The 23326-nt window shown below is 36.9% G+C and overlaps 2 protein-coding genes across 2 annotated transcripts; one reads left to right on the forward strand and one right to left on the reverse strand.

Annotated features, from left to right (window-relative positions):
• Positions 1–238: 238 nt before the first annotated feature.
• On the forward strand, positions 239–15539 carry LOC123872284. Its single transcript, XM_045916487.1, has 15 exons — positions 239–421; positions 506–1958; positions 2613–2679; positions 2986–3109; positions 5188–5325; positions 5784–7490; positions 8551–8640; positions 8799–8883; positions 10079–10322; positions 10708–10836; positions 11042–11193; positions 11441–11638; positions 11983–12258; positions 13300–13464; positions 15353–15539. The coding sequence occupies exons 1-15, from the start codon at positions 413–415 to the stop codon at positions 15499–15501; spliced, it is 4986 nt and encodes a 1661-aa protein (XP_045772443.1). The 5' UTR covers positions 239–412; the 3' UTR covers positions 15502–15539.
• Positions 15540–16644: 1105 nt separating this feature from the next.
• LOC123874504 (methyltransferase-like protein 25B) lies at positions 16645–22775 on the reverse strand. Its single transcript, XM_045919906.1, has 7 exons — positions 22526–22775; positions 21582–22033; positions 21003–21225; positions 20257–20448; positions 19763–19872; positions 18904–19079; positions 16645–17191 (listed from the first exon to the last, which is right to left on the reverse strand). Exons 1-7 carry the CDS (start codon positions 22616–22618, stop codon positions 17112–17114), a joined length of 1326 nt encoding a protein of 441 aa, XP_045775862.1. The 5' UTR covers positions 22619–22775; the 3' UTR covers positions 16645–17111.
• Positions 22776–23326: the final 551 nt, after the last annotated feature.

A 23326-nucleotide genomic window follows, 5' to 3' on the forward strand; every position in this document is an offset into this window, starting at 1 on the left:
ATTTCCCAAAAAACGCGGGCAGCTTTAGCTAAAGAAATCTATAGCTACATAACTTTTCTTTTCTATTTGATAATTATTTTGTAATACCTAAGAACTGAGAACGCATATTTTTATAGAATATAATAGATATTATGAATTTAGCATCCTAAAACGCCTGATTTTATTTATATCAATCTTACCCGTATCTACTACAAGCCTTCTTCCGGTTCGTATCTATAATTTGTCTATGGTTAGTTTTTACTTTTCAGACTCGAAATGGAGTGTCAAACGTGTCCCTAAACCATAATAAATACAAATTCTAATTTTCTTTAATTTCAATGCCCGCAGCAGCTTAATATTTTGTTCTACATACAATTTTCGATTATGTTGATTTCGTGCTATCTTCTGTTTGACCTAAATTTCCGACGAAAACATGGAAGAGGTAGGTGTTTAGGTTACCATATTTTGTTGTGTCACAATACTTTGCAACAATGCATGTTTGATTTGCAATCGTTTTCACTTGCAGGAGCTTAGCGAAAATGAGTTGGAAGGACGAATGTATGCTATGATACACTATGTTGACGAAACACAGGCAAACATTGGCTTAGATCAGAAGGAAATAAAAATCGTCGACAATGTACAACATAGTGGCTTACGACGGTACTGGCACAATACCATCGAACAGAAAACACCTTATCAAAAGATCAACACTCCTAAAGAGCCAGTAAAAGCTCCCGAAACGAAGAATGTATTGGATACCAGTCAGCATAAAAAAAATGAAAGTGTGTCATCCTCTCCAGATTTATCAATTTTCCAGCAGCCAGTACCGAATAATATCAGAAAAACCGTTGAGATACTGGAAAATGAAGACTTAAATCGCGTTTTTGAGCTTGTATCAAGCGATGAGGATGAAGTAATTGAAGTGGCTTTGCCTCCAAAACCAACAATTACTATCGAGAGCTCGGATGAAGACACAGTTGCTATTTCAATCAGCTCTGCTGAAAAAAAGGCTATTGAAAAACAACAAGAGAGTAAAACTGGCAACCGAGAAGTAACATCTAGTCCTGTGCCATCAGTTGTTTCTTCCGTCTCTGATGAGTTCATTCGTGGGGACTGTATAGCGCTTAACATATCTTCAAAACATGCCAACAGCCAGAGCTTTGACTTCAGTTTGCATGGTGCCGACCTCCTCGGTCAGACACCTACACGGAAGAAGAAAAAAAAACGAAACAAAGACACATCTACTCCTAACATAACACCTGTAAATTCTACACCAATACCTGTGGATGAATGCTTCGCAACACCAAAAAGTAAGGCCAAGAATAAAAAGCAAAGGACAAAATCATACCGTGTTTCTGAAAAAAGTATCCCTGATCCAGATGTGTATGATTCAGATAGCAATCAATCTACCAATGAGGGTAACAAGAATCCCAATCCCATCTCAATCCCAGATAAGAGTTTACCTGTCACAGATGTGAATGAATCAGATCAATCAAATCAATTAGAAGTTATCAAAGATACATCTGTAGTAGTTAATGTTGACCAGGAAGCTGAGAACAACAGTGTTTCAACCGAGAGTTCTATTACTACCACTCCAAAGGCAACGAAAAAAAACACTGACACTTTAATCACAAAAAATAACACTTCAAACAAAAGTGTCATTGACTTGACTAAACCTGACGAAAATAATATAACAATAGATGAAAATATTGTTATGGGAAACGTAAGTGGTTTCTCTGAACTGGACAGCTATGATGAAAATACTCCAACTCATGATGACCCCCCAAAGTGTGGATCAACAAAAATTCCTGCTATATTGAATGAAGATCTTGACTTTGACAATTTGAAAGGTAATAATAGAGTTTGTAAGAGGCGGCGGTATTCCCTTACAACTCTTAGAGCAGAGATGGAGAAGTTTTACAATGAGAGTTGGGGAGGCGAGGATTTTAACCATCGAGAGATACAGAAAAATATGTCAAGTAAGCCTTTATTTTCTTGTAAATTAATTAATTGCAATGCGACTCTCATGCTACCTATTGTAGATTGATGGTACTATGACAGAAATGTGAAAAATGTAACAACTCAAGCAGATAAATGCTATGCGAATATTGGTATTGAATAGAATTAAGTTTAACATAAAATTAGATGAAGGTTGTGACTGTGTGGATTAAGGTTTTTTAAAATCCCATGGGAACTCTTTCATTTTCCAGCATAAAAGTAGCCTATCTCCTAGTCTTCAGGATGCAAGCTTACCAAATTTCATACAAATTGGTTAAACAGAAACAAACTCTTTGATTTTCCTGGCTAAAAAGTAGCCTGTGTCTGTCCCCAGAATGTAAGCTAACTCTGTACTAAATTTCACCAATATCAGTTAATTGGATGGGCAGTGAAAAGCTAGCAGACAGACACTTTCACATTCATGATATTAGTATGAATAAAACTAGTTAACACTACGCGCCACACCACGCCATGTGATATATGTTGATTATTAAAAAGTACAAACCTTCCTGCAAGTCCCAAAAATAACCACTTTGTGTTGAACTCAAACAACACAGGCATAATTAAAAGACAGACAAACACAATTTTTATAAATAAGATTTTACCAAAACTAAGATGTTTTATTTTTACTGTAGGAGACAAGAGCCTGTGGGTCATTGATCCGAAAGACAGAATGTCATCATTAACAAAACGGAAAATTACGTAAGTTTAACATTCCTTTAAATATTATGTTATATTGTAAAATTGTTTACTACACCAGAAGCAAATTCATGCTACCATTGTATAATGTTGTTTCAAGTTTTTAATGTTCAACTTGTTTAAATAATCTTTTTTCCAATGTCACATATGTGTGAAATCTATTGATAACCATGTGAAATTAAAAATAATAATGAAAATTTTTAACAGTGTCTTCCTATATATAATGTTAAGGAATATGGAACGAGCGTCATACCATCAGGTCTCTTGCCATCGCTACGCGCCAAGCCAATTTTTTCATTTTATTTACAGATGCAATTACTGCAATCGTGTTGGGCATCGCGACGACACGTGTAGATTGAAACCGCCTGTGTGCTTTATGTGTGGATCAACGGGCCACTACGAACCGCGATGTCCGAGGAAAATCTGTGTAAATGTAAGTACACAAAATCATAATATTATTAACCCATTATAGCCTAGCGGTGCCATATGGCACCCAATTTCGTATGTTTAAATTGTCGGGCCCTGTCCTTGTAATAAGAGGTGCAGTCAAGTGGTTTGTTGTCAATGCCATGCTAGAGGGACATAGCCATTACTCCATTTACTTTGTTTTGTCCCATAAGCTTTTTGTGACCTGCACGAGCACCTGTAAATCAGTGATGTGAAATTGCTGCCAATAATGGATGCAACATTCAAGTAAGGGGATCATATTTTTTTTATTTTGAGTAATGTAATACGTTTATGCATTTACACTTGATGCCAAACCTTGCATTGACTTGTTCATATCATAAAACTGTCGTATTTTGTTTTATTGTTTGGATTATGGCATGTTAAAAGATATGGATGCCGTACGGCACCGCTAGGTCATTATGTTGTCTTTTTATTATGTATACTAAAAATCTAATTTATGTCTTTTCTTTGGTTATTCCTTATGTAATGGCTTTTTTGTTTCAATGGAGATTGTACATTACATGAGGCACTTGCTATACTAGAAGAAGACGATGAACTCAAGCCTCAATTGCTATAAATTGAAGCTCCAGACCCTATAATCCTATCTGACAAAGATGAGGGTGGTTTCATAAATAATCCCACTGGTCGGCAACTCAATGCTAGATGTGAAGTGGTGCTAGGCTCTACATCTGTTCATACCTATTTCAGTTCAAAAATACGCCACGACGTAGTGGCCGTCTATCCGCTTCAAACACCAAGCAAAAACATCTAAAAAATACTGGCAATCGGGTCTGACAGCATATGTTATGACAGCAGAAATCATTTATTGGTACCCAGCGAGTCATGTCGCAAGTGTGGGTGTTACCTACCCATTGTCAGTCAGACTAGACTACAGTGCAATAAATGCATCGTCGGGCTCTGTGCACCTACAAGCTTCCTACAAATAATATGTAATTTTATGGAAGTATATGTAAATGTTCATGGAATATATTGGATCTTTTAATCAATTTTGAACCTTGAACTATACAAGAGTTAATACCTTAATAATTCTTATCAAGTTGTGGTAGAATATTTTGGTAACAATCAGTTAAGTATAAGAAATTTATGAGACATTTGAAAAGACACGGTAGGAGCCTAGCGGTGCCATGCAGCATCCATGGTTATTTCCAGAAGTAAGACTTGCACCAAAATTCTGATGATTAGATCTGACTAATAGGGTCCATAATAACAACATATCAATGAAAAACTCAATTCTGAGACCTTAAAATAATTCAGGCTATAATGGGTTAAGGTACAGTACTACTACCACCCTGTCCAAAAATTTTGAATATAGTAAAAGTATGATTTTGAGTGAAATAGCATGAGTCTGTTGTTATACTTGTGTTTAAAATCTTAACGCCGCGCAATAAGGTCTGTATTTAATTAATTTCAGTCGGCGTTAGGTTCCGCTTTCTGCGCAAACGCATTTTGCCGATGCGACTTTTTTGGTAGTACTGTTTAGAAATGTAGATTTTGTCCAAACTTTAAGTTAAATTAAAACGACGAGTGTGTACTGTGTAGTGTAATTGTAGTCGCCGAAAACAAATTTTGTGATTAGATCCATATTATTCGATTGACTATGAGATAGTATAGAGAGCAGTTATGTGTGAATTTGTTTGTTTATTGTTTCATCATTTCCCTCATGATTGCCAAACTACTCATTAGATTTCGATATATAAGGATAGCTGGCATTGTCATAGCGCTCTGAGCGTCATGACAAATACAATATCGTGGATAAAATAATTGAGATAAACCAATAGTTTGGTGTCAAATAAAAGATCTCAATGTGATACCCAAAAAAGATATCATATATAATTATATGTATTTGTCTTTACGTTATCTATGGAGTCAGTGAAATCAATACTTTGTACGGTTGTTAGCAAAGTCACAAGTGCGATCAGAATCAGTATCAATATATTGCTATTATTCATATTCCCCTACATGCATGCCTACATAACCCTACTTCCGCAGTAGTATTTTTTTGAGAATTGGTCGGGTTATTGAACTTTATCTTGTTCATTTCAGTGTGGAACACCAAACCATATGTACTCAAGAATGTGCCGAAATTGCTCCAACTGGGGTACCATACAATGCGCAGAGTGTGGACAAAACGGACACCCCTCAAGTCACTGCCCAGACCTTTGGCGCCGCTATCACAACACTGTAAGTTTTCATTATTAGTTCTCGATTTATCTAGAGAAATCAATTTTTGAGTTAAAACTATTTTTTTAAATAGCGAGCAAACGAACAGACGGGTCACCTGATGTTAAGTGATTACCGGTTACCGTCGCTCATGAACATTTGCAGCACCAAAATGCGTTGCTGGCCTTTTCGGAATTTGGTGATCCACCCCTTGAATAACCCCATGTTAAAATCTAATAAGAACACCGCAGAAAGAAGCTGTTTCCAAAGATTGTATGTGCATAAAGAAAGATGTGGCACATTGAAGAAATTGCTTACGTGGCGTGCCGTGCGGTTGTAGAAAAAGGAGGGTGGAATGAGATCAAACTACTCTAAACACTGCCCATTATAAAAGCTATAGAACACGCACAGGGAGCTTACGTCTTTACTATTAATAAGAATTGTAGTCGTAAATGTACCTTTTGTCTGTTTGTTCACAGATCAACTTGGACATGCCTCTGACGGAGAATCATCAGTTGAAGAAACACCATCAAATATACTGCAGTGGATGCACGCGCCGCGGTCATTTAATCCATAACTGCCGAGTTACTCTGCCCTTCTCAGGCCTACCAATCAATTCGCCCTATGTTGCAGTATATAGACCTGTGTATTCACCGATTTGCAACAACAGCCTTTCTATAAACAATCCGAACCAAGGCAATAAACAATACAAGAGAAATGTCACGCAAGATCCTAACCTCTCTTCTGAATCAACACCACGAAACCAACAACTTAAACGGCACTCCAAATCGCCTGTAAATCATGATACGCATCTAAATAAAAAAAAAAACCTTGGTACCTCTGGCGGTACAGAAATACGCCAAAGCACTAAGAGCCCGATAAATAACAGTAACAGTTTACAAAAGAAGAATTCACAAAACAAAGAACAACCTGCTATAACTAACAAAGATACGACAGAAACTAATAAAAATGCGGAAACAGCACTAGCTGAAGAAAATGAAGCAACAGATAAAGCTCCAGATTTTATCCCGATAACATCTGAAAATCATGATAAACAAGGACAAATCATTCAAGATAATGAAGTGTCAGATACCAGCGATGTTGTCACTTCAGCGAGAATTTACATCCCTAAAGAAATCGTAGAGAAGCTAAAGACAGAAGAGGGTGGTACATGGATGAAAGAAGCTATCAAAAAGAACAATGTCACCCTTGAAAGTGACATCATAACTTTTTATATAAGCATCAAAGGAACTGTCGGAAATCAGGAAGCTTTTCAAACAGAACTCCGAGATTGGATTTCTACAAAACAAAATAAAGAACGAGCCGTATCTGAAAGTGAAGCTGATGTAACACAAGAATCAATCACTGACCAATCTTTGATGAGCAATGACATACCTAAGAATAGGAACAACGTATTACGGAAACTGAACAAAGCTTTTGAAACTCTTAAAACCGATTTGGGAGATCCTAAAACTTTATATAGGGAGTTAGTATATCTGCAAAATCGACATGAACAACTCTTGAAGGGAAAGGCAATAAGCCCCCAAAAACTGTCAAACAATAGAAGTAACATTAATGGCATGCTGAGAAAACTCAACATGGTATTGATTGGGCAAGCGGGCCTTGCCGATGGCTCAAGGCACTTGAGTGAATTGCATCTCCTTCATGAGAAGCTCACCAACTTCAGACAGAAAAATATACCGACAACTTTGCGTGAGGAAATTGGTCAACATTTCCATTATATCTTCACTGCTATACCGAGAGATGATTATGTGGAACTACTTAATAAATATTATTTCTCTAGACCAGCACCCGCATTGAAAACTAAACACAACAATAAAGTTTTCAAAAGTCCTATGGTCACTCAAAAGAATAATATTAACATCCAACATTTACAACGAAGTGTAAATAATGCAAATGGTGATAATAATCGTCACTTGAATACTTCTATAGCGACGCCTCTTATGACAAACGCCAAAAGAAAGCTAATGTTTTATCACAGAAGGCTGTTGAGCACCAAACCTAGAGATATGGTTCTGAAGAAGACCAAAACTGAACTTATAAATAAAATTAACTCGCAAATCACATCTTTTGAGAAGAAAAGTTATGCGAGTAAAAAGAATTTTAAGAAAATGAAAAAGGTTCAAGAACAGGTTCAATTGTTCTTGTCTAATATATATAATATTTGAATTGATGGATTGTCTTGCTACTTGCGATATATGTATGTTCGCCTTATGTGGAAAGAGTCGCCATCATGTTTCAGCCCATTTTGAGATGGATTTTATTTATGTAATGGCGATTTTTTCTTGTTAGGTGTAAGCGCACTTTAAAGGTGCATATGGAAATAAACTTCTTAGCGTAAAGTGCAACCAATGTCTTATTATTTGAGTCCTTATTTTTTTACTATCTCTATGCCTAATAGTAGGTCAAAAAAGAAAGCAATATGTGCAGAGCTGCAGATAGTTTTTACCTATATCTATACGTTTGTTTGTGCTACCGTCCATTTAAAAAATCTAGTTTTAAAACCATAGACATACTAGTTTTCGCTAAACAGACTGCTATGTAGGACCAGACTAAAAAGCTTTTTAAATCGAAAGCTAGTTAGAACAGCACAGAACTAATCATAGATAATATAAATTCAAAACTCATAGAATTAGAATAGGTAGCAATTCTAATAAGTGATACCCGTGCAACCGCCAGTCTGTCGATGGATGAACACACTACACAGGTTTTATTGGGTGCAAGCCCGCTAGAACCCCTTCGTTTCCCTGACGGGGGGTATGCGTCAGGCATTTTTTTTTCTCTCGTCTGGCTTTATACTGCGTCATTTCCTGTTTATAAAAAAGGTACCTACTTCCTTCCATGCCAAAGCGGCAGTCACACAAAGGTCACAATAATTTTGAAACGTTTTTGAAATAGCCGCGAATGGCGAATACAAGAAGATTTCCTATCTCTATGGTCTACATGAGATTTTTTGTAAAGTGTTGATCACAGACCAGTAAACCTAATGTGAGACGGCCGATAACGTTGTCAACACAGACCAGTAACATATGCAATGCCTAAAAGTCTATGGTCTATGTCATCAATCATTGAAATTGATTTTATTTTTATCAATTTAAAAACATTTATATTTATCATTTCATTTAGTTTCACACTCGAGTTAATACATTAGGGTTGTATAGTGTGTTTAACTCATAAATCTGTGTACCTAGAAATTAAGTTAAAAGTGTAGTTTATCTAGGATAACAAATGATTGATTTTAGTATGGGTTTTGTTAGAAACATGTCTGGATTGTTGGTATTGTTTTTGTTTTTCACTGGTATTTCAGCAAGACGGGTAAGTTAGAGATTTTGAACTTTTCTTACGTATTTTGCAACGTTGCATTACTTATTAACTCATACAACTGCTATAGCTAAAATGAAGATAGATCCACAATCACTACATTGTATAAAGTTTCATATTAGAGAGTTCACACTGTGTCTTTTCTTGTGCAGTATCCTGACGAAGACTTTTATCCCGGTAATTACTACAATCAACAGCAAGAAAGGGTCAATGCAGCTTTGGAAAAATTAGAGACAGGTTGTTATTGTATTACCTATTATTCCACATTAGATAGATTGAGATTTTCAAAAATCCTGTGGAAACTCTTTGATTTTCCAGGATTAAAAGTAGCCTTTGTCATCCTTTAGGTCTTCAACTATATCCATGTACAATCTGTTGCGATGAGATTGAAGGATACACCAACAAACACACTTTCTTATTTAAAATATTGGTAGTGACTAGCTAAATCCTAACATGTACTGCAATACCTCTTTTATTTTAGGACTCGCACACACTTGTCTGTAGTTAATACTAATTCATGCAAGTGCCAATAATAGCTGTACAAAGTTTCAAAAAAATTACTATATTTTTCATTAGGTACCTCAACTATATTTATTAAGTGCCTGTTTAGCCATTAGTACTGGTTTTTAATTAAGTAATAAGTTTGTAATAATTATTATCATAATCATCCTAACCCATCGCCAGACAAACTACTGAGAACGGGTCTCCTCTTAGAATGAGAAGCCAGGGCTTAAACCATAGTCCATCACTACAGAATACAAATCTGATCATTCATAGACTACACACATTTTTCTGAACATTATGGAGAACTCAGATATGCTGGCATACATTAATTATATCATCTGGGTGTACTATTATGTATTCTGTGCTCTGAGTGATGATTATAGTAAAATCCAGGGATCTTTAACACAAGGACGAATAGGTGTCTTCTAGAGAAACGCGTCGCATCCTAGGTCGCATCATCACTTTCCATCTGGTGTGATTATGATCAATCATGTCTCTGTATTATTTAAAAAATACAGCTTCAGTGTGATGATTGCAATCACCTTTGATTGGCTGACACTCTCGTTATTGGTTAAAATGCATTGATGCACTTAAACTACCATACATTCAGCCAATCACAACAATTGAGATAGTAGCAATGATTGATGCAGTTTTTCTGTAATCAATTAACCGATGATAATAGTTTTTGACATTCACAATATCAATAGGATAAAAGTAATATAGATTCCAATTTGTAATTGGATTTTTATCTGTTGGTTTTGAGATAGATAATTAATTTCTTGGGAGTAATTAAAAGAGTATTAGTAGTTTTATAGTGCAACGTTTTTATTTCTTTTTAATTAAAATTATAAGGGTGCTTATCTAAAATGAAAAGTACCTATTTATTGGTATTAAATATATTGTTTACCATTGGTTTTTTTTTTTTCAGCGAAATCTCCACAATATGTTCAAAACTGGCCAAACATCACAATGAAGCTTGGCCAAGTGTCTGCAGTGGATATAGATAAAGCTGGCCACACGCTGGTGCTGCACCGTGGCGCCAACGCGTGGGACGCCACCACGTTCTCAATGCGCAACATCTACCAGTTCATAGGCGACCCGCCCATAGCCGCGCCTACTGTACTAGTGTTTAACGAGACGGGGGAACTGGTGGACTCTTGGGGGCAAAATCTGTGAGTGTGATTATAGTTTGCCTATTGGTAGCTCCATAGGATAAGAACATCTAACAGTTCACAGGCGACCTGCCCATAGCCGCGACCACCATACTAGTGATGAACAAGACAGGGTAACTGGTGGACCCATGGGGGCAAAATCTGTGAGTGTGATTATTGTAGGATGCCTATTATTGATAGCTCCATGACTTCGGCGGGGAGGGGCAACGCACGCACAACGGATGGAAACGTTTAAGTGCGGAAACCAGCCCAGAGCGAAGAAGAGAAGATGAAGAAGCTCCATGAGATAAGGAACAAAGGCAAAATCTTTTGTTGGAATGAGTTAAAATCTGTTGTTGGGGCAGCCTTAGCAGTCAAAAGACAAATCATGTATTTTTTGTTTCAGCTTCCACATGCCGCATGGTATCACGGCAGACAAAGAAGGCAACGTGTGGGTGACGGACGTCGCCCTGCACCAGGTGTTCAAGTTTACGCCGCAATCTAGGACACAACCCGCCCTCGTGCTAGGCGAAAAGTGAGCCCTTTTTTTCGCTTTATCTTAACTTGTGTGGATAAAGGGATATTATGAATCCTGTGCGCGTAATTCGTTTGGGAATAGAAGCGAATTTCTAAAACAGCCTAAAGGCTCTGCAGGCATCTGCCAGCAGGTTTGATTTATTATGAAATTAATAAAAAACGCATGCAACAAGAGAGGGACCTAAAAGTAAGCATATAATCAGGTTCGTGCCTGGAGACGATGACTACCACTTCTGCAAGCCGGCCGCGGTGGCCGTTCTGTCTTCGGGCGACTTCTTCGTCGCGGATGGTTACTGCAACTCGCGCGTCATCAAGTTCGCGCGCGACGGCTCCAAGATACTGCAGTGGGGGAAACGTGAGTACTATTCTTTAAGTACACCAAATTTTTTCAAACAGTATGATGAGTTCAAATTCTTTATTCTGCAGAAACAATTTTGTTTGGTAGGTATCCCAGATGTGGCAGGCAGGGATTTAAAAAAATATTGAAAAAAACTAACAATATAAAAACGTAGGATCAACAACCATATTGAAAAGCACAGTATATAACTCTGTCATAAAACCCATTTTATGCCCTTGTTGTACAAACTAGTATTCTCACTCAGGTTTCGGCGACTCGCCCTTCGTGTTCAGCGTACCGCACGCGCTCGCTCTGGCGGAGGACCGAAACGAGCTGTGCGTGGCCAACCGCGAGCGCGGCCGCGTCGAGTGCTTCCGCGCGGACTCGGGCGCGTACACAACCTCCTTCCACAACTGGCTCGTCGGGCCCAAGATATACAGCGTTGCCTACGCGCCTCTTGAAGGTATGACTCTTACCCATTGAACTAAATTAGTATCTGTCCAAAAAGCCATTTCAAATAAAAATCGTATTTTACGGAGTGGTCAAAAAGTTTCAGATTGGACATTAAGTTTTAAACAAAAACGAGATGCAGCTTATCAAATTCCTGACTCACTGTGTCAACTGTCGACGCCTAGCCCAAGCTCTACTGAAATTTCACAAAAAGTTCCCATTATAATGTTGACAAGAAATTAGGTTGAATTATTTGAAAATCCTACGGGATAGGATATAAAATGGATTTATGTTTTAGTATATAAGGATTAATAAAGAAATTTAGGAATCTGAATCTTATTAGAACTACCTTTTTAGGTGGCCGACTGTACATAGTGAACGGACCTTCACTGCCAGATATACCCTCTCGAGGCTACGTCATAGACTATACCAGCGGCCGTCTGATACAAACCTTCGCGCCCACCGACGGCTTCCACAACCCGCACGATATAGCGGTCAAGCCCGACGGGAGCGCGATATATGTCGCGGAGTTGGACCCACGGAGAGTGACAAAGTTTGTCCACGTTACTGTGAGAAACGACACGAGAGAGCAAGCGGTCAATGTAACTCACGCCAAGCCCACTGCGACTGTCGGTAAGTAGGTTTGTATGCTTTTTGTTTTGTTTTATTTTTGTTACATTCCACAAGACAGGAATAGAGTGGCCAAGTTCAACGCATAGAGTGGCCAAGTTCGTCGACGGCACTGAGAAATGACACGAGAGAACGAACGGTCAGTGATACACGCCACGCCCACTGCGACTGTCGGTAAGTTTGGATGATTTTATTGTTTTGTTTTTTTATATATTATTTATTTTGAAGCGTAGTTAGACACGTATGAGTGGCCAAACTTACGTATAGAGTGGCCAAATTTAATATTTATAGTGACGTAGTTCGTACCTATAACGACAGCTTCTACAACCCGCACGATATAGCGGTCAAGCCTGACGGGAGCGCGATATATGTCGCGGAGTTGGATCCACGGAGAGTGACCAAGTTTGTCGACAATATTGTGAGAAACGACACGAGAGAGCAAATAATCGTGTGACACGCCAAACCCATTGCGATTGTCCGTAAGTAGGTTTGTATGCTTTTTGTTTTGTTTTATTTTTGTTACATTGCACAGGTCATGAATAAAGTGGCCAAGTTTAACGAATAGAGTGGTTTAGTTTAATTTAGTTCATGCCAAGCCCATTCCAATTTAATTGCAGCAAAATCATTTTTTATCATTGATGCTGTTATTAATTGTATTGAAATGTCTTCTTAACACATCGTCGTTGGTGGCAATGACTTCAAAAAAAAAAAACCAGCTGGTTTTGAAGTCGTCACCTACTTACTAGTTGATAGTATATCTGTTGCCATAAGTATGATATGCGCGTTCGATTATATACCTATAATTTTTGATACTACAATCAATTTGGAAATCCAAAAAAAAACTGTTTAGTACATAAAATATATTTTTTATTCAGACAAGTTAGTCTATTACTGCAATCTCACCTGATGGTAAGTGATGATGCAGTCTAAGATGGAAGCGGGCTTACCTGGGAGGGGTATTCCCCAGTGACTGTCCCCAAAAAAATTGACAGTCCCCAATGACTGTTATTTTTTTTTTTGAATATTCATGTTTGTGTTGGACAGAAGGCCACGGGCCGCTGACTGCTGGAGCGGGTGAAGGCGTTGGCGTATCCGGGGTGTTGAGTGACGTGGGCGACGCGTGGGCTATGTGGGGCGGAGCTGTGGGCGGCGCGCTGGCGGCGGCGGGCGGCACGCTGCTGGTGGCGCTGTGTCGCGCGCGGAACTCGGGTAAGCCGCGCCGCGGGCCGCCACTCATACACTAGCCATCATACAACTAAAGCTCATTTCAAACTATAATATGTGTGATATAATATATTATATTACAGTCCGGTCAAAATAGACATTCAAGGATACAATAATTCGCATAGAGCTAAAAATGGGTGCGAATGTTGGGAATACCGATATGAATGAACTGTGAAAAGTCAAAAAGTAACAGACTCATTTATAATATTCATTCATAAATCTAAACTATTTGTATGTAAGTTCTTCCAAAACTTAGTCCCCCTTTGCCTATGTGATAGAAACCTTAAATTATACTTAATTTAAAAAGCTATCAAAATGTAATTCTGCAGTACATTAGTAGATAGATGTATAAATAACTTAATAACATTTTACTTAAAATTTAGATATTTAACATAACAGTTATGTCCTAAATATTAACCAAATTAGAAAAAATTGGAAAACGAAGTATGGAGTTAGATTAAGTTTTACAAATTTACAAGGAAACCCTATCCATAAATTTAAATACTTAATTGTTTTTTATAAATAATTAATGAGTTTACTATACATTTCCTAATAGTTTGTTTAGATCGGGTTAAGCACTGAATAAAACCCTTATGGCCGAATAATTGAACACTGCTTAGTATTTTAGGGATTCCCTGAATATTGTCAGTCATGGTGACAGGAAATTGGAATGTGGATTTTAGATCTCGTATTAAGATCTGGGAGATTTGAATAGTTAATTGAAAATGTTAATATATTTAGTAGTCTTAGATATTATTAAGATTTAAATTATTAAGCATTTAAATTATGATTTATGTTTAATTTTCTGTTAATATCTTATTTTGTTATTTGTGTCAAAATCTTCCAAAAACGTAAATTGTTCTACAATTTGTCTTAATTATTATTTTTGTCTCTGTTTTGTGCTGTAAGCTATTCTTGTTTTGGTTTTAATGTCAATTAATAATGGTATATATTCTGTTGCACATAAAAATAAATAATGCTATCCTTTTCACTAGAAATAATGCTATCCTTTTCACTCTTTTTGTAGATAAGGGCAGACAGAATTTTTAGTACTTCATAGTTTTTTTTTTTGCAATTTTATTGTTCTTGTACTATTTATTACTTAATTTAGTTGCTTTTATATACATTCCTACTATAATGTTAACTGTTAATGTACAAGTTGTTTATTAAAATATATTTATTTGAAGCTGCTTCTGTTGTTTTTATTTTTTGCACCTTTTCACTTTGCATTGTTTTATTGAGCACATTATTTTGTTTTTTAATATTTTCTGCTTAGTTCGCGAAATATACTAGATAAGTAGGTACCTTGTATTTTAAGTACGCAAAAGGTTGAGATGGCGAATGTGGTATGAGGTGGTGGATATAACGCACCGTACACCCGTACGTCACCCGCATCGGGTTAGCGCGGGGGTCTGTGCGGGTGTTCCCTCCCCGATTACCATTTCAACCTGTCGCGAACTATAAATACTTTGGAGACATTGAATAAACATTCTGAGGAGACCTGTTATCAGTAAGTAGTAATAAGTAAGTAGTACCTAGGTGTTGATGGTTTGATAGGTGATAGGTTCCTAGGCCTAACGCTGGCCATACATGATCAAGTTTACCGTCAAGTCAAGAGAGGGCTTGATGCGCCGTGTGCTAGACTAATAGCCATACACCGTCAAGTTTACTGGACGCCGCTTCAAGTCCGCTGCAAACTTGATCGTCTTTGGCCAGTGTGCCTAGTGGGAGATTTTTAACCTATTCGATCGCGTAAAAGTTAACTGCGTTTTGTATGGAATTGAAACAGCGCCATCTAGTGACAAGAAGATGGCGCTGTTTCGATTCCATACAAAACGCAGTAGCAGAGTAAAGAGATTGTATACAACGTTAGGTCGCAAGTCGGTGACGCGCCGGCGCTGGGAGTACGGACACGGCGAGTTCAAGCTGCGGCGGCTGCTGGAGCGGCGCCGCTTCACGCGCGTGCGCTCCGACGACTCGGAGGACGAGCCCGCGCCCATGCTGCCGCCGCCCACCGCCTGATGACGCTAACCACGCACAACCAACAACCACCGATACTAGCGGCACAGTTCAGCAATCGTAAACAATAGGTCTCAACAAACAATAAGCTATAGGCCCGGTATCCACCTAAGCAGGGCACAGAGATGTGTACAGTCAACCAATCAGATTTTTAAAAGATGACGTGATAATTTTTTCCCGTCATCTATTATGAATCTGATTGGTCGACTGAACACATCTCTCCTCTCCGCTTAGATGGATACCAGGCCTTAGGTCATAGCAGATATTTCAACTCTGAAAGGTCACCGTATCGCCATTCGCTTCGCCGTCAACCGTAATATTATATAAAGTGGATCAGCATCTCCGCCTCGATCAGGACTCTGCTACGGCTAGGCGACGCGACGCTGCGCTTAAGCGGAATTTACATTACGACGTTAGTGGCACGCAATGCATTGCGAAATTAGACGTTTACACATGCAATTGGTACCGAAATTAATGTCGTGCAATTAACGTCGTTATGTGAATTCCGCTTTACAGCAGGCAGCCGCGGGACATCAAGCATGGACGAAGAGACGTGTTCGGGTAAGAAGAGACGTTAGCGCGGGGACGATGAGTCGTTGACGCATATCGTGAGCTTGTCCCGAGGCGAGACGATTACGATACGATTCCGATTAGTGTGTTTCATACAAAGAAAAATAAACTTATTGCCAAAGTGTATGGATTGCTAAACTGTGCCAAGTGCTAACTGAACGGGAAATAAACGGTACCTAACTTAGCTCAACTTTTTTCTGTTTGATTATAAGGTGCCTACTCACTTACCTATCTGTTAATCATAAGTTAATTTTTCTTAGTTGACTTAAAAGATAAACAAATATCAGAAACCTTAGAGAAACGCGTAAGCGACGCGATTTGCCCGGCGCTTTAGACCTTCTGGAGCATCGATGTGTATGGATTAGCCTTTCTCATATAAATCAGACTGCAAAATGCGCTTGAATCTTACCTCATTTTTTTTTAATAAGAATATATTATATACTTATAGCTAAAGTCAAATCAAAGTCACTAGTGACAAAGTCAATAGACTTTTGCAAATTCTATTGACTTGTTGAGCGCGTTTTTTATCTTCGAAGGGCCTATCCATATACATCGATGTTCTGGAGTTAGGTTTTTACATGTAACATGATTTCATTATCAGTTCGCGGTAACAAGGTCGTATGAACCGCGTATAGTGCGCCTCTTACCCATTTCAGCGTCAGTTACCTTGTCAGTTAGGGAAAAATTGATTATACTATTACAATAAGGTACGCTACCTCTACCTACTTATCTGTTATTTGTCACAAATCTGTTTAAGTTAAACCATAGTTAAGGCGAGATAAATAATAAAGTACACCATAACAGTTCATATTTTTACATAATTTTATTAATCATAATCATATCCTGTATTTGCATTTGCATTTAGTACAGGTACAGAAGGTGGTACAGAGAGTCTATATTTATGAGTCCACTGTATGTCCATTTCTGGCATGAAAATATTATGATAACATTTTTTCAGATAAAATTTAAATATTTATAAAACAAAATGGACGTGCACAACGGTTAGCTTATCTCTAAAATAGAAACTCAGCGTAGCTACAAAACTACAATTTTCTTCCCACTATTATGTGATTTCGCGGCGATATCTTCGGATCGAACACTGGATAAATCGCGCAGGATATACCTGGAAAAGTAAATAAGTACCTATTATATACATATACATATTATACTTATGTTTATATAATAAACATGAGAGTTTTCCTAAATATTATTTTTTCTGCAAAATTGAAACAAGCTTGTCCCACGTAGATCCATGCTTGATGAGGAATTCTCAAAATCAGAACAGCAATGTTTAAAATTACTTAGATGTGGGTACCTACTCCAAAACCTAGGGCATGATTGTACACACTCGGAAACCTAGTAATACATATCATTCAAAAATAGAGTAAATTAAAACATTTTGCCTATTGAATTTTGAACAGTTACGTACGACTTTAGGGAGGATAATATTATATTGAAAATCTGAAACAAAATATCCCAATTTTTTAACTTTTGCTTTAAAAAGGTACTTGTGCTTATGTGAAGTTATGGGCCCACAAATTTTTCAAAAGGATATTTCAAGTTAGATTCAAATCGGTGTTGATTATTTATTATTGCTCATGTTCTGAATAAATTATAAAATAATGCGATAACTTAGTTAAAAAATATATATATATATATATAATATATATATTATATTATATATATCCAAAACTCGCACCAGCCAGTATAGTGGATATTTAATTATTTAAATACTACATTCCTATATAGGTACCCCTAATACGAGTTCGCACATCTCGAATACTTTAGTAGTTTTCGCAAGGTTTCCGATATTACGTGACAAAATAAAATGGACCAAAAACTCCTTGCACTATGTATTCAGGTCGTACAATCTTCAAATATTGTTTTCACTACGAGCGCTGGTGGTATCGAGGGACTCGACATCGAAATTCGTTAACGAAATCTATAAAAACTCGTACCAGGGGTACTGTTCTTATAAGTTAGTATTTTTCTTGTCGTTAAGTGCCAAAGATTTGATTAATTAGTTTATTAATGTTTATTTGATTGTGTTTTAAGTTTAAGCTTCTGTGTAAATTAGTGATTGGTGTACAATTGTACATAAAACGCGACGTGTGTAAATTTATGTAAATGTATCTATTTCGTGTATTTTCTTCTAATAAATGTCTATTTCAAAATAACAGATTTCTTTTGCATTACTTAGCAACACTTTTTTTTTACCAAACAGATTTTGATCCGCCCCTTGGATAAACTCATGGTGAAATCTAGTCGAAACACCGCCGAAAGCAGTTGGTTCCACAGTTTGCATGTGCGTGGAAAAAGATCTAGTGCAACCAACGGGCGGTCGAAGTGCACTAGGCACTCAGGTGGAGAGGGTGAACTTGTAAAATCTCATACTAACTTCATCAATCTCATACTACTTTCTGACCAACTGAGTTGTTCAAATATGGAATAAATTGCTCAAGGATGTGGTTATGACAAGCTCTGTTAACCAGTTCAAGAATAGATTGGACAAACATTTGGATAACTCGAAGCACTTCTGATCTAGACGCATCAGCGAAAGCTGCTTAGTCTATTATCCTAATCCTAATAATATAATAAATGTGAAAGTGTGTCTGTCCATCTGTCTGTCTATCTGCAACGTTTTCACAGCCCAACCGCTGAACCGATTTTAATGGGTACAGACTTGGAATACATTCCGGGGACGAACAAAGGCAAATTTTTATCGCAGAAAATAAGAGTTCACGCGGGATTTTGAAAAACGTAAATCCGCGCGGACGAAGTCGCGGGAATCAGCTAGTAAATAATAATATAATACCCTACTGTTAAGATACGTACCGTTTTCCAACATGTAGAGTATGCGATCCAAAAGTATAACTGTCTCAACCAATGGCGCCAGAGCGAGCCGTAATGTGTAGAGGATCACAACGCGCTTCCAGTGCACCAAGTCTTGTGCCACGGCGGCATGCTGTAATGGCTTCATTGATATTCTGTTCAGGGCAGCGTCACAGTAACTGCAATTATTTTATTTATTATTTTATCATAAAATCCTAATTATAAATTGAAAAAAGTGAATAATGTCATTTTATCTACATAACATATTTCTAATACAAGGTATTAGATATGACCCTAACATCCCGGCAAACTTGAGGTTAGTATTGATTTTATTTATTTAAAAATCTTTCTTGCACACACATAATGGTGTAGATTCTGTTAACTTTCTCTTAACTAAATTTAGAGTATCTACATCTTTTTCCTTTTAATGCTGCTGAAAAAGGATGGAAAATGAATTTTAGATTTAAAAAGACTAATTTTTAGTGCACTCTACAAATTTAAACAATAGATTCACGACTGGCACCTTAAGCACGAGGTTTGACAGTTCTAAATTAAATTAGGTTTGTCTGTCTTTTTCTTATCATATTGGTAAGAAAAAGATGCAAATACTCTGGAATTTAGTTGCGCTCAGAATCATCACCAGTATATACAGGAACACAATACAAGATAAAGAAGAATTATACAAAAGGGTCCAAGGATCGATTTATACATGTACCAAAAAATTGTAGCCAGGCCCTCAACTATACCCGAGCAAAAAAATTACGTCAATCGGTTGCTGTGTTACGGCGTGATTGAAGAACAAACAAACAACTAAACACACTTTCGCATTTATAATATTAGTGTGGAATTAAAATTGTCTAACCTATTAAAAGTCATATTATTGGTGTGTTTTACGCTTCTGATGGGCATATGCTTTAATGATGGATCTATTTGCATCAGTAATTTTTCGAGGGCTGCTCTGTAGGCGTGGACCTGAAATAAATCGAAACAAAGCAAATTTATATGTGTAAAGAATATTAGTAGTAATAGATTAATAAATAAAGAGTTGATGGAGAAATTCAAATACTTAAATGAAATACTTGTGCGTATCACTTATCCATAATTATTATAAATGCGAAAGTGTGTTTGTTTGTTGGTTTATTGGTTTGTCCTTCAATCACGTCGCAACGGAGCAACGGATCGGCGATGTTTTTTTTGCATGGGTATAGTTATATAAGTATCATTATACAATACTGTATAAGACCTGGAGAGTTACATAGGCTACTTTTATCTCGGAAAATCAAAGAGTTCCCACAGGATTTTTAAAACCTAAATCCACACAGAAGTATCAGGCATTAGCTAGTAAAATATAAATACCTTCAGATCCTTATATTCTCCTCTGCACAGTCTCTCGCAGTAAGTGTCTATAGCGTGGCAGGCGATCTCTCTGCTAGTATATGATAAACCACTGTCTAATCCTTTCACATACTGGCTCATAGGATAACCACACGCCTCTGTGTTATATGACAACTTCATGAAGCAACATCCCACTATGCATATGAACTTTACCTTTAAAAATAATAATAAATTGATATTATCCTACTAATATAAATGTGAAAGTGTGGATGTTTGTTACTCAATCACGCAAAAACGGCTGAACGGATTTGGATGAAATTTGGAATGGAGATAGATTATACACTGGATTAACTCATAGGCTACTTTTTATCCCGGAAAATCAAAGAGTTCTTGTGGGATTTTGAAAAATGTAAATCCACGCGGACGAAGTCGCGGGCATCAGCTAGTAAACTTATAAAGTAATAACAATTTATGTTAAAAGATTTTTGTTCTTCCAAATTAGGTCCCATAACACACATTGCAAGAGTTTTTTAGTTTCGAAAATGAAATTCGATATCAAGTTAGCTCATACAAATTTCAAAGTAAAAAAAAACTTAAATTAAAAAAGAAACCCCCACAAAAAACCATCTAAAAAGTAAAAATAATAAGTAATTATGCATTGGCCCTTTAAGTTTAGTCCGGGTGTGGGGGGCTGCTAAAGGTAACAAGACAGGACATTTGACATAATAGGAGTATATGAAACAGTGAAATTTAAGTGAAACAATTACCTTATCACAATTGACAAAATGTTTGATCAACAATGGGCCTAAATCTCCACATGGATGCAAACCAATCAGACCATAGTTTGTCACACTAGTTGATAAAGATAGTTCTTGTAGTTGATCTATGGATGACAGAGTTACATTACAATGTATGGGTCTATGTAACTTGGACATCTGCTCCTCTGTGAGGTATTTTTTGGCTGTGTATTCTAATTCTGAGTCAAGTTTCCTGAGAACAAATACAAAAAAATCTTAGATTTTTAAAGGAAATGATATGTGCATAGTAAAGTTGGTGTAAAAGAAATATCATCGTACCTATATAATAATTCATAATCCTTCATTTGGCTTTGCAGCAGTTGGGTTAAAACAGATCTCAGCTAGGATTATGTACTTAATACTCAGTTTATTGACCTGTGCAAATTACACAATCTGTAAGCTGTGCGTTAATACTGCAATCAGTCAGTAAGTCAGTCAGCTTTTCCTTTTGTGCATATATTTAGATTATGAATAGGTGACCAAATTATTGTGTTAAAGTAATATTTGAAATAATAAAACGTCAAAAATATACATACCAAATATACAGACCTAGCTTCCAATGTCAACTGAGTCTGCATTTCTATACCCACTGAATGCAAGCCGTATTTATATGACAATATCCTGATCAGGTGTCCCAAGCCGGAGCCAAAGTCTACCACTGCCTCACATTTACTTAGCTTTGCATTTAAATTCACAAAATCAGCCATCATACTAATCTCATGTCTTTTTTTTAACTTGACATGTTTAAGAAATATATTTTTAAGTTTCAGATGGCTGCAGCTATATTTTTCTACAGCCTGATTATTTCTTACGCCGTTATAGCCTTTTCTAGGTATACTTAAACTGCCAATAGTCTTGAAGAGGGCCAAAAGTGAGAGGGGTAGCATGTGTTTGGTTTGGTTTCCAGAGAGTATGTCCCCCAATTCTTTTGGGTCTACATTTTCCAAGCTCTTTTGCCATAATGCTGGTAGTTTTTCCCAGTGGTTATCCACAAAGAAATCCTAAAAACATGTTAGGAGATATAAATTGATATTCCATAGATAAATATGAAGCGATTTGCTTCCTCACTTCTAATTCGAAACACTAGGCTATGGAACACCTCTTTGGCATCATAATAGGCACCTTCATATCAAGAGTGAATAGGCATTTTTTAGCCAAGCGCACTCTATCTTATGCTACATCATCACTTGCCATCTGTCTGATTGTAGCCAAGCGCTAGTCTAAATAAAAATAAAAAATCTATATCCTTCTACAGCGATAGATATAAAAAAGAAACTGAATGATATATCAACATACAGCTCAAACTGCTGGACAAAGAGTATGTAATCACTACTGCTGGATTTAGGAACTTGAAATTTCCATGTAAGTTCTCCCTATAACGTTAACAATTTTATTAAATAACAATTTTAATAAATCGAAACATGATCAAGATGCCGTGGTTACAAAGAGAATCAACGCACTCTTAATTTTTTAATGAATAAAATAATACTGACCAAAACATACAGATCCAGAAGCCATTCATAAGTTTTTATAACCTGTAAACACTTATCTACAGCAGATTTAACAGTTTCTACTTGGGAATGCATTGCTAGAGTATTTTAGATTAAAGGTAAAAGGGTACTTTAAAATTCACGCAAATATTTCATTGGCACAATGAGAAATTTCAAATTAGAAAATTAAATTACATTCATGATTCAAATAGCGAAAGAAAACAGCCTATATTTTTTTTTGTTTTACATGTCATTAGTCTGTACTCTGTGGCTTATACTCTTTGATGCAGCCTGCAGCTGTCAACGAGCTGACTAATGACGCTTAACGTTTTTCTATGGGTTTTGCTCTTTGGTTTTGCTGACAAAAAGGCTAGAACTCATAGGAGTGCAACTTCAGAACATTAAAAAATCGCAAATTAAAAATCGCCTGTGGTGTCATCTATATGAAGAGAACGGATTAACAAATAGATAAATATACCTACATATTTTTAAACATGTTTTAAACAAACGTTTGTTTAATGCTGCGTACAGACCGGATGGATTTGATAATGTTTGTTTAAAACATGTTCAAAAATCTTTAAAAAATATAATATATGCTAGTACAGTACACTGAAATTAATTAATTTTCGCGCTCTCGCACGCCTGTCGCCTAGCGCGCTATTAGTGCCCTCTAGATGAGAGCACACGCGTAACTTGGAAAAATAAATCTGGAGTCGCACATTTGTCTCTAGTAATATAGTAGATAATCTATGGCTAGAACATACGTAGTATCCTATACTCTATGCTATTAGTCTGTGGCTAGAA

This window comes from Maniola jurtina, chromosome 2 (genome assembly GCF_905333055.1).
Source record: "Maniola jurtina chromosome 2, ilManJurt1.1, whole genome shotgun sequence".
NCBI classification, from domain to species: Eukaryota; Metazoa; Arthropoda; class Insecta; order Lepidoptera; family Nymphalidae; genus Maniola; species Maniola jurtina.